This window comes from Phyllostomus discolor, chromosome 14, assembly GCF_004126475.2.
Source record: "Phyllostomus discolor isolate MPI-MPIP mPhyDis1 chromosome 14, mPhyDis1.pri.v3, whole genome shotgun sequence".
Lineage (NCBI taxonomy): Eukaryota > Metazoa > Chordata > Mammalia > Chiroptera > Phyllostomidae > Phyllostomus > Phyllostomus discolor.
In genome coordinates, this window is record NC_040916.2 from 48,875,447 (window position 1) to 48,892,331 (window position 16,885).

The window sequence follows — 16,885 nt, forward strand, 5'->3', positions numbered from 1 at the left end:
CTACAACCCCTCTCATCTGGCAACCATCAAAACACTCTTCGTATTCAATTTTTTTTTCATATTCAATTGTTGATAGCTATGTATGTATTTATTGTTCACAGTTTTGATCTTCTTTCTTAAATAAATCCCTTTACTATTTCATATAATAATGATTTGGTGATGGTGAATTCCTTCAATTTTTTTTTTGTCTGGGAGGCTCTTTATCTGCCCTTCAATTCTAAATAACAGCTTTGCTGGGTAGAGCAATCTTGGCTGTAGGTCCTTGCTTTTCATGACTTTGAATATTTCTTGCCAATCCCTTTTGGCCTGCAAAGTTTCTTTTGAGAACTCAGCTGACAGTCTTATGGGGACTTCCCCTGTAGGTAAGTAACTGCTTTTTCTCTTGCAGTTTTTAAGATCCTCTCTTTATCTTTAACCTTTGGCATTTTAATTATGATGTGTCTTGGAGTGGGCCTCTTTGTGTCTATTTTGTTTGGGACTCTTTGTGCTTCCTAATCTTGCATGTTTATTTCCTTCACCAAATCAGGGAAGTTTTCTTTCCTTATTTTTTCAAATACAGTTCCACTTTCTTGCTATTTCTCTTCTCCTCCTGACACCTCTGTGATATGAAAGTTTGGATGCTTGAAGTTGTCCTAGAAGCTGCTTACACTATCCTCATTAGGATTAGTGTAATCCTAATTACACTAATTAGGATTATTTTTGGATTATTTTTTCTTCTTGGTCTGATTTTTTTTATTCCTTATGTTGCAAATCATTGATTGGATTCTTGGCTTCATCCACTCTACTATCGTTTCCTTGTAAACTGTTCTTTATTTCAATTAGTGTATCCTTCATTTCTGACTCTATTTTTTTTAATGAGGTCCTCACTAACTTCCTCCAGAATCCTCATAACCAGTGTTTTGAACTCAGCATCTCATAGATTGTTTATCTCCATTTTATTTAGGGTTTTTTTTAGACTTTTGATCTTGTTCTTTCATTTGGGCCACACTTCTTTGTCTCCTCAATTTTGGCAGCCTCCCTGTGTTTGTGTCTATGTATTAGGTAGGAGCTGCTTTGACTCCTTGTCTTGGTAGCATGGCCTAATGTAGCAGGTGTCCTATGGGGTCCAGTGGCACAGCCCTCCCTATCACCCAGGCTGGGTACTTGAGGTGCACCCTTCATGTGGGCTGAGTACACCCTCCTCTTGTAGTTGAAACTTGGTTGCTGTTGACGAGTCAATGGGAGGGATTTACTGAGGGCAGTCACCTGCAAGGATTGACTGTGACCACTAATCATTAATCTCTGCCCTCTGTGGAGGATCAGCTGTGCAGGGGCAGGGTGGTAGTGCTCTGACGTGGTCTGTAGCTGTCCACTGGGTGTGTTGGCCCTGAGGTGTCTCAGGTGGTACAGGCCAAAGTCAACCCCCACCTGTGTTTTGCCCAGGACACCCTGCCTGAGCTATAAAGCCATCTGAGATGGCTGCTGCTCGTGCTGGGCTTGGAGGTTCCCAGGAAAGCCAAGCTGTGAATCTAGGCTGGCTGCTGCTAGTGCCATGACTGGGGCCACTTGACATGGTAAGGGCAGTGGGGCTCACTGAAGCTGGCTTTGCTTGTTTGATAGGATTTAGGAAGTTGTGAAACATGAGTCAAGACTAGTCATTCACTCCCTGGCTGGTGTAGCTCAGTGGATTGAGCACAGGTCTGCAAACCAAAGCATTGCTGGTTCTATTCTCAGTCAGGGCACATGCCTGGGTTTCAGGCCAGGTCCCCTTTGGGGGGTGTACAAGAGGCAACCACTCGTCAATGTTTCTCTCCCTCTTTTTTCTCTCCCTAACTGTATTAAAAAATACAATTTAAAAAGCTTTAAAAAAGATTAGCCATTCATATGGAAAAGCCACTGTTAATAGCTGTAAGTTGGGTGAGATGGAGCCTCAGGGGAATCTCCACGGAGGGGCAAACTGTGTTAGCCGGGTTGATGGAGTCTCAGATACGGCACCAGCCTGCTGGCTGTGTGGCTCCGTGGTAGCACAGTTCAGAAAAGGAACAATAATGGCCTCTGCCCACCTTTCTGTCTGGGTCACAGCTGTCTCCCAGCTCTAGCATGGATGCCAGATTCTTCAGTTCCTCCCTGTATGCCACTGTTGCCTTTCAAGCTGCTACCCTGGTGCCTGAGTTCAGAAGGAACGAGTCTGAGCATGTTCATGTGTGGATTCTTTAAGAGGAAATGCTTGGGACTATAGAAGTTTTCTTCCACTGACTCATGGCTGGTTTCTGCAGCCAGAAGTTATGGTGACTCATTTTCCTGGCACTGGAATCCTGGGCTGGGAATCCTGGTGTGAGGTTGGGACTCCTCGCTCCCACGATATCCCTCCTGAATTTTTGTTTACCACATGTGGTTGTGGGACCAGCCCATTCCTCATCTCCACCCCTCCTACCAGTCTGGGTGGATGTGGTTTCTTTAATTCCATAGTTGTCAGTCTTCCATTCAACTAGATTCTGAGTGATGGTAGTTAAATATTTTTTCTTTTTTTGAAGATTTTATTTATTTATTTTTAGAGAGGGGAAGGGAGGAAGAAAGAGGGAGAGAAACATCAATGTTTGGTTGCCTCTCAAGCGCCCCCTATGGGGACCTGACCCACAACCCACTCATGTGCCCTGACTGGGAATCGAACAGATGACCATTTGGTTCTCAGGCTGGCACTCAATCCACTGAGCCACACCAGCCAGGGCCTAATTTAGTTATAATTTTGATGTGGTTGTATGAGGAGGCAAGCCGTGTTTACCTATCCTGATAGATTTTCAATCCATTCACATTGTCTTGTCATCAAGCTGAATAGATATTTTTTGCTGAATATGGCCCTTTTTTCTTTGTACTTACTGAAGTTAGCCTAGATGAATCTGCAAAACAAAGGGTTTAGGGTAGGGCCTGGAGCCTGAAGGAGCAGGATGGAAGCACTGTGATATGGTGGCAGGATTCTCTTGAAAGTCTCTGACAGCACGCTAACATTCACTACCATTTGCTCACTGACCACTCTCCAATATCCACCGAGCACCTGTTCTGCCTCAGGTCCTGCGGATACAGTGGTGAGCAAAACAGACAGGGCCTTGTCCTTCTGTGAATCTATTATATGATAAGGAGACAGACTATAAACAAGTATCAAACAAATAAATGTATACCTACACATGTGTAAGTGCTATAATGGAATTGATTAGGGCGCTGGAAGAAAGAAGCCTGTGGGAAAAGGGAGTGGAATGTTTGTTTGTTTATTTATTTATAACAGGAACAGTGTGGGGCTTGAGTTTCATCATGTTAATCCACCTCTATTTTTTTTATTTTTAAAAAAGATTTTATTTATTTTTAGAGAGGGGAAGGGAGGGAGAAAGAAAGGGAGAGAAGTATCAGCGTGTGGTTCCCTCGCTAATAGGGACCTGGCTTGCAACCCAGGCATGTGCCCTAGGCTAGGAATTGAACCAGCAACCCTTAGGTTTGCGGGGTGGCACTCAATCCACTGCGCCTCACCAGCCAGGGTGACCTCTCTATTTTTTCTAAAGGATTTTAAAAATTTATTTTAGAGAGGAAGGAAGTGGACAGAGAGGGAGATAGAGAGAAACACTGATTTGGTATTCCACTTATTTATGTATTTATTGGTTGCATCTGGTATGTGCCCCAACCAGGGATTGAACCCACAACTGTGGTGTACTGGGATGATGTGCTAACTGACTGAGCTATCCAGCCGGGGGAGAGCCTCTTTGAAATGATCATATTTAAAAAAAAATGATCATATTTAAGCTGAAATTTGAAAGATGAGAAGGAACCAGTGGGAAAAATTTGGAGCAAAGAGTTTTCTGAGGGGTTGTAAATAATATATGCCAAGGCTCTCAGGAAGGAAAAAGCTTTTTGCTAAGGAGTGGGAAAGCTGAAATGAGGTCATACATCTGGAGTGGAGGGGCATGGTCTTTGGGGAAAGTGGAAAACTTAGCAGGGCCTTGGAGGGCACTGGGTTCACCCAGCGGAGTGATATGACGCAGCTATTGCTCTAGATCCCTCTGGCTGGTGGGTGGAGCATAGAACGTGGGCACACAGAGACCAGAGAGGGATTTAGGAATAATCTAGGTGAGAGCTAACGGACTAGCACAGTGGCGGTGGAGATGGAAGGAAGACGGATTTGAGACGTACTTTGAAGAGCAGACAGGGCAGATCGACAGAGACACGTGGGGAGAAGGAGACAGAGGCCTTCATCTCCTGAAGGATGGCACTGAGGAGCCTGGCCTGACAGTTGGGTAGAAGGTAGTGCCACTCACTCAGACTAGGGAAGATGTAGGTTGATGGGGAAAAATATTCAAGGTTTCAGTTTTACACAGATGAAGTTTGAGATGCCAGTTTAATCATTAAAATCAATAGGTGGACCGTTGGATCTGTCCGTCAGTGCCTCGTTACATCCTCTCCCTTCACCATCATGATGACCTAGAAGGAAGGTAGGACCAACAGCCTGTTTTACAGATGCAGGAATGGGGGCGACCAGGGTGAGCTGGGCATCTTGCGTTGTCACTCCAGATCCTTTCTCTGCTCTTCTCCACTCTGCTCTGGAGTCGGGAGGCCGCGGGCCTTGCCCTGTAGCTTCTGTAGGGCTTGATTGGTGGAGAAGGGCGCCAACAGGAGACGAGACAGAGGGCGGGGTGTCTGGGCATCTACCTGCTCCCCACTCCTGCAGGGTTGCTGCAGGTCACAGCTCCTGGCAGGGTCTTTATCATTCCAGACCCAAGAAACCATTCTCCACCCCCTCCATCCCCTGGGCCCCTGAGGGTGGCAGGCAACTAAGCCCACTGCTACCCCACCTGGGATAATATACGAACCTTTATGTTTTATACGCACCCTGCCTGGGCCTTTGTATAAGATCCTGTCGTAAAATATTCTTCAAATCATCTACATCGAGAGACGCCTCGGTTTCCTGATGGAGCCCTATCTGCCACACTTGTCTAGGGCCAAAACTCTTGTCAGTGGTGGAGCTGGGATTTGGGCCCAGAGAGTGTGGTCCAGAGCCTGGGCTGTAAGCACTGAGCTCCATTCCTTTCCTCTTGGGACTATTTTGTTGGAAGGGACAGGGATAAACCTCAGACTCTGGTTGGGGAAGAAAGAGGTTAGCTAGAAGGAAGGACAGAAAAAGAACAAGTAAAGATGGACAAGAGTTGTCACCAGAGGGAACTTGATCGACTTCCAGGACTGGGGGCTCAGTGCCTGTGCTTGGAGGTCAGAGGGGGACATGGGATGTTTAAGGTTGGCCTGGCAATTTTGAACTGACTTTAGAAAAGTTAGGAGGACAAGAGTCCCAGAGATTCAAGAATCAAGTGGCCAACAGGAAGCAGGGGTTGGTGCCCCAAAGCATCCCCCTGCCCTGTCCAGCCGAGAAACAGAAGCTTTGGCTGAAATCAGGTCAAACAGGAGAAGCAGTCTGGCTGACCCTGGGTCCACAAGCGACCCTGTGAGGTCATTTGCGCTTCGTTACAGGGACAGGCAGCCCTGAACATAGGCGTGTGAGGGGGAAAGACAACGGGTAAATTCAGCTTTTTGGATAAGATCTCTCCCCAACCCCCCAGCCCATCCTCAAACTCGGGTACTCTGCCATCCTCACACACACACAGGGCTTCTCACCCCCGAAGTCAAACACACATAGTCACAGACTCAAGCATGGAGCCAGCCCCCACCCCAGGCCCTGCCCCATGCCAGACGCTGAAGTTATGAGCTCACCAAGGTCAGGTTCCCGCCCATTTAGGGAGAGACAGGAAAGCTAGCAGTTAGGTTTCATAAAGTGTGTCAGGTGGGGTGACAGAGTTGTCTTCAAGACAAGGAGCATTAAGAAACTGCCTTGTGGGTATAGGGTATATCAGGGTGGCTTCACAGAGGAGGTGACACCAGAGCCCTACAGTCAAGGACAGTGCATGCCCAGGGCTGGGACAAATGCATATGCATGTATGCACACACATGCACACTCACACAAACACTTCCAATTCCATCCGTGCACACACATCTCACCGTAACACACACAGAAGCCACACACCACAAGCGCACATGCTCATACAGCACACTCACACAATTACACAGACTAACCTGACCTTCCCCCACTTTTTCTCACAGAGACGTACACACGCGTGCACACGCACGCACACGCACGCTCCTGCTCTCACAACGGCCTACAAAGTCCAGGCTCTGTCCACCAGCCTAAGGCGGCCTTACTCTGCAAACCGTCTGGTACCCGCCCAGCCTCGTCCGAGGAAAGGGCCACCGCCCGCCTGCGAGGGGAGCCCGAGAGCTTAGAGCTGCCGCGGCAGGAGGGCGAGGCTGGGGCTCCGGGGCAGGGCAGGCAACGCAGCCGGTGCCCACGCCCCACCGCCCCACCACGCCGGCCGGGCCTGGGTGGAGAGAGCCTGAGAGTCGCGTTAGTCACCTGCAAACCGAGATAAGAAACTTTTGGGAGGGCGGAGTTCGATACTGTTCGCGGACGTGCTGCGGTTGTGCCAGTGCGTATAATTGATGACGCCTCTCAGATGTCAGTAATCAGAACATCGCCTGTGGGGCCCTGCGTCTGTATTTCCAAAAGTTCCATAGAATTTGTTTGAAATGTATTTATTCTTATTTGAGTACACAATATACGCAATTCAGAGGTACGGGTTGTGGGTGAAGCGTTTCTCCCTTCCCAACTGCATCCCCTCCCCAGCCACTCAGCTCCCCCGGCACGCACGTTACCAGGTTTCTGAATTTTCTGTGTATTTTCCCAGAAACAGACACTGCAGGGACAAACAACATACTATCTTTCCCCTTTTCAGTGCGAACGGCAGCACGGTACCGTATATTCCAGTCTCCACGCCGCCCCGCTTAGTCCCAGGCTCCTTGCTTGGGAAGAGACACCCTGGTTTGGTTCACGGCTTCTGGGATGCACCCCCGAACTGCACCCGTAGGACCCTCATTTGCATGGGGGAGATTAGCCAGAGAGGAGCTAGAGGCAGAGGCCAGCCTGGACCTCCATCTCTTTTTCTTTTTTTAAAAGTTGAGGTGAAATATAAATAAGATAAAATTTACCGTTTTAACCTTTTTAAGGGTACGGTTCAGTGGCATCAAGTTCAGTCACAATGCTGTGCAATTGTCATCACTATCAGTTTCCAAAACTTTGTTTGTTTGTTTGTTTGTTTTTCTTTTTTTTTAATTTCAATCATTGTTCAAGTACAGTTTTCAGTTTCCAAAACTTTTTCATCAACCCAAACAGAGACTCTGCCCTTAAACAGTAACTCCCCACCCCCCACTCTCCACTCTCAGCCCCTGGGTGCACCTGTGTACTTCTAGTCTCTGTGACATTGTCTGCTCTGGGCACCTTGGATAAGCGGAATCAGACAATATTGTCTCTTTGTAACTGGTCTATGTTTTCGAGGTTCTGTTACAGCATGTATCAGAATTACCTTCCTTTTTAAGGCTGAGTAATATTCCACTCCATGGACACACCACACCGGCTGACCCGCTCACCTACCGGTGGGTGGGCAGATGGGCTGTTTCCGCCTTTCGTTCATTGTGAATCATGTTGCTGTAAATGTTAGTCTATGGTCCCAGGCCTCCGGCTCCTTCTGGAGCCTTCCATGAAGGTGTATGACGTTTTGCTCAGCTCCTGAATTGCATGTGGGGCAAGGTAAAGGGCTCAACTCCAGTGAGAGGCGGGACACACAGAAGAGCCATACACTGAGGCGGGGGGAGAAGCGGGTAGAGGGTGAGAAGGTGGAGAGCAAGTACTCTGTTTGCCGCCCACTAACGTTTCCCGTCACACTTGGAGTAGAGGCCAAAGTCTTTACAAGGCCCTGACACCGCTCGATCCTCCTCTTCCTCCTTTTGTCTCTTTAAAGCCTCTTGTCCAGTCATACTGACCTCCTCACTGTTCCTCAGACAAGGAGGGTGAGCACCTGCCTCAGAGAGGGTAGCTCAGTCCCCGTCCACTGCCTCTGTCTACGGACAGTGCCTCCCCTAGATGGCCGTGCACCTTGCTTATTACTTCCTTCTAGTTTCTTTTTCTTTCCTTTACTCAAAGTCTTTTTATTTTAGCACATGGGTTGGGACTGGTGGGACAGGGTGGAAGTGGACAACCGTTGCCTTGATTAGCATCAGATGTCCATCCCGATAGCCATGAATGTGCCAAAGGTGCCGCCACTCTGCATCGTGGTTTTCCCGATACCACGCTCCCAACCCCGCAGTCCAATCCTGAGACAGGAAAAGGCACCGAAGAGCGCCCCGGCAGCCGTGCCCACGGGGCAACCCATCACAAAGCCCACCTTCACCTGGTCGAAGCAACTTGGCTGGGACTGCCTGTAGAGACCCACTGCCACCGGCATCTCACTCGCAGCCTCAGTAGCTCAGGTCTACGTCTCACCTCCTTCTAGTTTCTTTTCAGGCATCACCTTACCAGTGAGGCCTTCTCCGACCACTGCATTTAACACTGCAGCTTCCCCCATGCTTTGCTTTCCTTCCTTGCTCAACTTCCATACATTTGATTTGCTTAGTGCATTCTTACTCCACCTAGAAACTCAGTTCCAGGAGGACAGGGATTTTGTCCATTTTGTCCATCCACTTCTACATTCCTAGTGCCTACTGCATGCTCAGTAAGTAACTTTGAATGGTGAATGAATGGTGAGGGGTCTGGCTCTTAATGTGACTCAGCAGGGTCCAGCACGGTCCAGCCCAGCCCAGCCCAGCCTCTCTACTGGGCTTCAGACACTCTTACCAATGGCCCCTGCGGTGGGGTCATGCTCCATCTTTTAGCAATCCCCGTCTCTTGTGCACCTTCTATTCGCTCAGTCAACCTCTTTTCCTTTCCGTATACTCACCCCATCCTGCTCCACCTCCTAAACTCTCTCTCTGCATCTTAGTGAAACTCTGAACCTCTCACCACTCACATCTAACGTCAGTAAACAAAACGTGCAGACTCCAGACATTTTCCAAACCTACTTCTCCACCTTCATTGCCATGGACTGTGGCCTGTGGCCTGCCTCTGCTCATCCGTTGCCCAGGTTTTTCCTCCCGGGGTCTCCATTGCTGAGGTCCCCATCCACAAAGGACCCTCCCGCTGCAGATAAGTTGTCTAAAAATCAGGTCTGATCCACCTACTCTGATCAAGGACACTGTTGACTCATCAGGGCATGGAAGGACCTTTACTATCTGGACCCAGGTCACTTCTCTAGCCACATCGCGTTGCTTTCTCCACGCTTAGCCCCTGCACGAACGCTTGCACTTCCTAAATGTGACTGGGTCTCTGTCAGTGCCACGCCTTCGCACGCGCTGTTCCCTGCACCTGTGTGCTCTTCCCTTCCTTCTCTGTTAACCAAAATCCCTATTTAACCAATTCCATTGCACCTCCTTTCTGACATCTAGATAGGCTTTCTTAAAAAAATTTACAGTTTACATTCAATATTACTTTGTATTAGTTTCAGGTGTATAGTATAGTGGTTAGACAATCATACACTTTACAAAGTGTTTCCCCCAATATTCGAGCACTCACCTGGCTCCATACATGGTTATTACAATATTATTGACTGTATTCCCTGTGCTGTACTTGACTTCCCTGGGACTATTTCATGACTACAAATTTGTAGTTTTTACTCCCTTCGTCTTTTTCACCCAGCCTGCCAGACACCCTCCCCTCTGCCGCCCATTAGTCTGTTTTCTGTATCTGTGTGTCTGTTCCTATTTGTTTATTCATTTATTCTGCTCTATAGAGTCCACATATAATGAAATCATGTGGTGTTTGTCTTTCTCTGTCTGATTTACTTCACTTAGCATAATACCCTTTGGGTCCATCCATACCGTGGCAAATAGTAAGATTTCATTTTTTAATATATTTTTAAATATTTTATTTATTTATATTTTAGAGATGGTAAGGGAGGGAGAAAGAGAGAGAGAGAAACATCAATGTGTGGTTGCCTCTCATGTGGCCCCCACTGTGGACCTGGCCCACAACCCAGGCATGTGCCCTGACTGGGAATCGAACCTGCGATCCTTTGGTTCGCAGCCCACACTCAATCCACTGAGCTATGCCAGCCAGGGCAGATTTCATTTTTTTTATGGCCAAGTAATAGTCCAGCATATATATGAACCGCATCTTTATCTACTTATCTACTGAGGGGCACTTGATTTGCTTCCATATCTTGGCTATTGTAAATGACACTGCACTGAACATAGGGGTGCTTATATTCTTCCTAATCAGTGTTTTGGGTTTCTTCAGATATATACCCAGTAGTGAAATCACTAGGTCATAAGGCAGTTAATTTTTTGAGGACCCTCCATATTTCTCTTCCATAATGGCTGCACTGATCTGCATTTTCACTGGGTGGACTTTCTTGTCTCCTTCTTCTGTTCGGTTAAATTTAAAACTCACGTCCAGCTGAATGCAATGTATGGACCTGATTTGGATACTGATTTAAATAAACTAATTGCAAAATACTATTTTGAGACAATCCAGGAAATTTGAACATGGACTGGGCATTACAGAATATCAAAGAAGCCCTGGCTGGCGTAGCTCAGTGGATTGAGTGCAGGCTGCGAACCAAAGTGTCGCAGGTTCGATTCCCAGTCAGGGCACATGCCTGAGCTGCAGGCCATGGCCCCCAGCAACCGCACATTGGTGCATCTCTCTCTCTCTCTCTCTCCCCCTCCCTTCACTCTCTAAAAATAAATAAATAAAATCTTTAAAAAAAGAATATCAAAGTAATTACTGTTTATTTTGTGTTGCATTAAAAAATTTCTTATCTATTAGAAAGACATTCTGAAGTGTTTGTGGATCTAATGATATTCATATATGGGGGTTTGATTTAAAACATTCCAGCAAAGAAAGGGTGTGGTGGCTGGTATGGGGGGAAGAAAGGCGAGTAGTTTAATAAAATCAGAAGGACAAAATGTTGACGATTGTGAAAGCTTGGTGAGTTACACGGAAGGGTCGTTAGACTACTTCTCTGCTCTTGGTTATGTTATAAAAAACATCAAAATTAATTTCATGCAAGTTTATTGTTGGGGCAAACCCTGTGCTGTCATCTGGGTGACAATATTAAAGACGTCTCTGTCCTCAAAAAATTCCACATAGTGGAGAAGATAGGTAAGGACTCAGGCACTGTTCATATTTAGTGATCGAGTTGTGACTGGGGAGAGGCCGGGCCACAGGGAGACATGTGACCCAGTGCGGGAAGGTCTCCTAGAGGAGGACTCAGGTGTGGCCTCTTAATGGAGACCACAAAATACAAGCGCTTAAACTGTACTCTACCCAATGATTAGGATGCAGCCAAAAGCCGACATGGCCTGTCATCGCTGGGACATTGCTGTCAACTTATCTCCATTTTGGGGAGAAGAAAAATGACATTCAAATGAATCCCAATCATATAGCCAATAAGGGTTTAAACCAGGCTTTGAACTCAGGACAGGTTGACTGCAAAACTGTGTTCTCCCCCTGAGTACTTGAGGCTACTTAGAGAGTGTGAGAGGGGTGGCCCTGAACACTTTCTCTCTTCTCAGGGACCTGGAGTATTTAGGAGACTCGAGCCTATTTCCTGCTAGGGAGCCCCCTGTGGGGGTTAGGCTGGGCATTGGAGAGCCCTTCCTGACCTATGTCAATTGCTCTTCTGTCTGGGGCTGAGCTAGCTAGCAGTTGATACCGACTCCCGTAAGAGCACAGAAGACAAGCCAGGTAGATATTAAATCAGCTAGAGATCTGACTCAAAAGTCTGAGTGCACTCCTTCTTCCATTCGAAAGGGCTATATTCTGGTCCTTTCAGACCTTCATACAGTGGTTTAGCAATAAGCTCAAATTTTGGAATCTGAACGCAGCAGTAGCCAGCCATTCTTGGGAATCTTCTCAGCTGCTTCCTGGTATCAGGAACTCTCACTTAAATTAGGGTTCCTTGTCATGGCTGGCGTGGCTCAGTGAACTGAGCACTGGCCTGCAACCCAAAAAATCACGTTTGGTTCCTGATCAGGGCACATGCAAGGGTTCTGGGCCAGGTCCCTGGGTGTGTGTGTGTGTGATGATAATCTCACACATTGATGTTTCTTTCCTTTCTTTCTGCTGTTTTTCTCCCTCTCTTTCTCCCTTCCTCCCCCTCTCTCTAAAAGTAAGCAAATAAAATATTTCAGAAACTTATGCTTTCTTTTCTGTTTCCAGTAAGACACTTTTTGCCAGATTCAAGCAAGAATCCTTAAGAGACCTTATGGCTTATTGGCACATCTGGGCCTTCTGCGCTGATATTTTATAGCCACAAGGTGCCAGGTGGTTGAAGGTAGTTATACAGTGTTAGTTAAACATTGCTGAAATGATGTCCCAGTAATTAAGAGGTCACCTACATATTGTAACAGAATTCTTCCTTCTAATTTTAGGTCCCTTAAGTCCTGGCTCAGGGTCTCCCCAAAAATCATGGGGAGTTCTTGAACCCTTGTGGTAAGACTGTCCAGCAGTACTGAGTCTTGACCCGAGATTCCAGTCCTGTCGTTGGAAAGCAAACAACGGCTGAGAGCCTTGGCCAGCCAGAATGCAGAAGAAGGCATCTATTAAGTCCAGTACTGAAAACCAGAGGCTGTGCCTCGGTATATACTGTTCACTAGGGTACAAGGATTTGGGACAATGGGGTGAGTGTCCTGTACAATGTCATTTATGGCCCTTTAATCTTGTAAACATTGATACTCATTCGAGTGGGGTTTCTATATGGACAATAAGGGTGTATTGTACGGGGAGCGGCGGGGCTGAATAAGTCCATATTCCTGAAACTTCTGAGTTATTGTGTGTACTCCTTCTAGGGTCTCTTTTTGCGAGGTATACTGCCTCTAATTGGGAGTTCCACCTTTGGTTTGAGGTCAGCTTTAACAGGGAGGCTCGCTTAGCCCTCTCTGGCCTTCCAGCAGCCCACACCATGGGGTTTGCCTGCTTCTCAACATCTTCTGGCCAGGGTCGCTTTTCTCCTTTCTCCATGGTTTCATAAGGAGCTGCGAGGTGTGCTCTGGGGGGACCTGGAGGTGGAGCTGCTGTTCTCCTGGAGAGAAAGTGATCTGAGCACAGTGTTGTGACAGCAAGTCCCTTCCCAGAAGAGGAAGTGGCCACTCAGGAATATGTAAAAATGTTATGAGTTACAACTGTATCTCCCACAGCATATTCTAACGGCTTCACGGAAAACTGGCTTTCAGGGCTTCTGGAAGATCCACTTCCAGTTCCTGCCACAAGGACTCAGTTAGAGGCCTATTGACCATGGAATATGTCACTCCAGTATCAAAGAGCCTACAGTTTCTACCCCTACTGTTAATTTAAAAAGATATTTTATTTATTTATTTTTAGAGAGAGGGGAAGGGAGGGAGAAAAAGGGAGAGAAACGTTGGTGCTGGAGGGATACATCAATAATTGCCTCTCACACACCCCATACGAGAACCTGGACTGCAGCCCAGGCATGTGCCCCTACTGGATATAGAACCAGCAAGCTTTTGCTTCACAGGCCGGCACTCAATCCACTGAGCCATACCAGCTAGGGCTCCACTATTTTACCTGAGGTTGTTAGGGGGTGACTTTAATGCATTGCTGTAATCACTGAACCTCTGGGCCCCATCATTCATTATCAGAGCTATTTCCTTTCCCACCATAACTCTCGAGTTCTCAGACCCTGACCTCCAGCCCCCTCGCTTGGAGCACTCCTTTCTCCAGGCCCCCTTTCCTCTGCAATATGTGCATTGATCAGTGGCAAGAGTTTTAGATGGGGGGGGGGCAGGGGGGAGTGCCCCTTGCCCACCAATGGAATTTCGCTGAGGCTTGTTCCAAGAAAACAGTGGCCACGTGGGCCTTCTTCTGTTCTCTGCTATTATAAACTTTGAAGGCAATGTCTACTGACTGAGAAGGATTCATGCCTATTCCTCCCTCCAACTCCTGAAGTTTCTTTCTGATGTCTGGTGCACTTTGACAGAGAAAGGTCATACTTACCCTTCTAGTATTTTCAGGGACTTGTTGATCCAAACCAGTATATTTTCTATAGGCCTCATACGTTCTTTCGAGAAAGTCAGAGGGGTCCTCAGTGGGCCTTTGTAGCACTGCCTGTTCCATATTCAGACTTTTCTGCTTTGGGACTCCTTTCTTCAGTCCCTCAAAGAGGACCTCTTATAATGCTCTAAGAGAGGAAGGCCATTCCCATTAGGGTCCCAGTTGGGTTTGGTTAAAGGTATTGCCTTAGTAGGGTTGGGAGTCCCATCTGGATTTTCTTGGTGCCGCTTCCAAGCCTCTTCATTTGCCTTATCCAATACCAACCTCTGCTCATCTCCTATAAGTAAAATATTCAGTAAGGCTTGTATGTCTGCCCAACTGGGATGGAGGGTGGCAAAAATTGATGTAACTAAGTCAGTCATTTTAGTAAGGTCATCCCTTTAAGAAGGATTTGAGGTTTTCCAGTTTAACAGATCCAATGTAGAGAACGGAGTATATGCCCAATAATACCCAGTGGGCTGGCCCTACTCCCACTGGAAGTCTTCACAAAGGATACTGCCCTGACCTGGCAGGGGCGTGTCCTCTCCTGAATTTGGTTCCCAGATGAGCTGGGATGGAGAGACCAGCTCAGGCTCACCTTATTTGGCTCCCTCAGCTGGGTAAGGAGGACAATCCCCCAGGGCTGAAGGGGCTGTGGGAACCCTGACCATGCTCACAGCGGCCATGGCATCCTGATTTTCCCAGTACCTCTCTTCTGAGCTTCTGCTCTCTACCACAGGTAAATTCCCTTTTCTCTGGGCCATCAATCTATTTCCTTTTAATCCTGCATCTTTATTATGTAAAGTACAGAAGCCTATACAAAAGGTATTTGACCTCATTTCCCTGATCTTTGACCAAGCAACTCTAACTGTAGTAGAGTACAGTAATTTAAAGACCCATTCAGCCCTGGCTGGTATGCCTCAGTAGATATAGTGCCAGCCTGCGAACTGAAAAGTTGTTGGTTTGATCCCCAGCCAGGGGCATATGCCTGGGTTGTTGGCTGTTGGCCAGGTCCTCTGATGGGGCATGTAGGAGAGGCAATGTGCAATGTTTCTCTTGCACATTGATGTTTCTCTCCTTCTCTTTCTCTCTCCTTTCCCCTATCTCTAAATAAATAAATAGCCTGGCTGGTGTAGCTCAGTGGATTGAGTGTTGACTTGTGAAGCAAGGGGTCACTGGTTTGATTCCCAGTTAGGGCACATGCCTGGGTTGTGGGCCAGGTCCCCAGTGGGGCAACCACACATTGATATTTCTCTCCCTTTCTTTCTCCCTCCCTTCTCCCCTAAAAATAGGTAAATAAAATCATTAAAAATAAATAAATTAATGAAATCTTTAACAACAACAAAAGACCCATTTGGTGGCCAGCACTCTCCTGAGTCCAGATTTGCTGTAGATGTATGAGTTTATTTCTGGACTCTCAATTCTGTTCCATTGGTATATATGTCTATCTTTATGTCAGTACCACATGGTTTTGATTACTATAATTTTAAAAAAGATGTTTAAATTTACTTTTAGAGAGTATGGAGGGGAGGGAGAAAGAGAGGGAGAAAAACATCTATGTGTGGTTGCTTCTCCCATGCCCTGCACTGGGTGCCTGGCCCACAACTCAGGCATGTGCCCTGGCTGGTAATTGAACTGGTGACCCTTTGTTTCACAAACTGGCACTCAGTCCACTGGGTGCCAGCCTGTGGACCAACCGCTGAATAACCAACCAGGGCTGATTACTGTAACTGTGCACTAAGTTTCAAAACTGGGACGTGTGAGTTTTTCAATCTTGTTCTTCTTTATCCAGATGAGTTTAGCTATTCATGGTCCCTTGCAATTCCATATGAATTTGAGGATCAGCTTTTCCATTTCTGCAAAAAATCTTACTGGAATTTTGATAGGGATTGTACTGAATCTGTAGATTGCTTTGGGTGGTACTGACATCTCATTGTGGGTTGTTTTCCATTTATTTAGGCCTCCTTTAACTTTTTTCAGCAATGCTTTCTAGTCTTCAATCATGTACAGGTCTTGTATAAGTCTTTTCACCTCCTTGGTTAAATTTTACTGAGAATCCTCCCTGTTTATGCCCGAGCTGTGACCTTTATTGTAAGGGTGAAATATAGGCATGCTCTCTCCCAGGGAGAACTGGCCCTTCTTTCCAGGAGGTCAGTATCTTTGATCTTTAATTGTTCTTTCCGGGAGAACTGGTCCTTCTCCAGAGGGACCTGTTGGTTAGGTAAGTCATGAAAGGCCTTGGTGCCTGTAGCTACTTGTGTCTAAAACATATTTAAGCAGAGCCCCCAAAGTGAGGCTTTGGAATCACCCAAGGGAAGGACACTTCGCTTGGAACTTCCCCAGGCGGACCCCAAATGCATCTCCGGGGTTCCCTGGCGTCTATGTTCAGGTGTTGGTGATTTCCCCTCTGGTGATGTATATTCTTGATTCTTGCCTTTGGTTTGCTCTCGCTTAATAATGTGCTTAGCTATTCACTTTTTAAAAAAGATTTTATTTATTTATTTTTAGAGAGGGAAGAGAGGGAGATAGATAGATAGATAGAGAGAGAAACATCAATGTGCGGTTGCTGGGGGTTCTGGCCTGCAACCCAGGCACGTACCCTGGCTGGGAATCGAACCTGTGACACTTTGGTTAGCAGCCCATGCTCAATCCAGCCCAGGCTAGCTATTCACTTTAACTTGGGGTTTTTATTGTCTGCGAATCCGAACCTCCAAGTTAAATGGCTACAGTCAAATGTGTTCCCCTTAATGGCACACCTAGCTGGTGTGACTCAGTGGGTTGTGTGCTGGCCTGTGAACCAAAAGGTCACCAGTTTGATTCCCAGTCAGGGCACATGCCTGGGTTGTGGGCCAGGTCCCCAGTTGGGGGCATGTGAAAGTCAAGTTATTGTTTCTCTCA

The 16,885-nt window shown here is 46.9% G+C and overlaps 1 protein-coding gene across 1 annotated transcript; it reads right to left on the minus strand.

Annotated features, from left to right (window-relative positions):
* Window positions 1–8,033: 8,033 nt before the first annotated feature.
* LOC114489087 (reactive oxygen species modulator 1-like) lies at window positions 8,034–8,381 on the minus strand. Its single transcript, XM_036015595.1, has one exon. It carries the CDS (start codon window positions 8,343–8,345, stop codon window positions 8,118–8,120), a length of 228 nt encoding a protein of 75 aa, XP_035871488.1. The 5' UTR covers window positions 8,346–8,381; the 3' UTR covers window positions 8,034–8,117.
* Between the last annotated feature and the right edge of the window lie 8,504 nt (window positions 8,382–16,885).

Coding starts and splice junctions, on each gene's coding strand:
- LOC114489087 (XM_036015595.1), bottom strand. CDS start 8,345: ATGCCGGTGGCAGTGGGTCTCTACAGGCAGTCCCAGCCAAGTTGCTTC.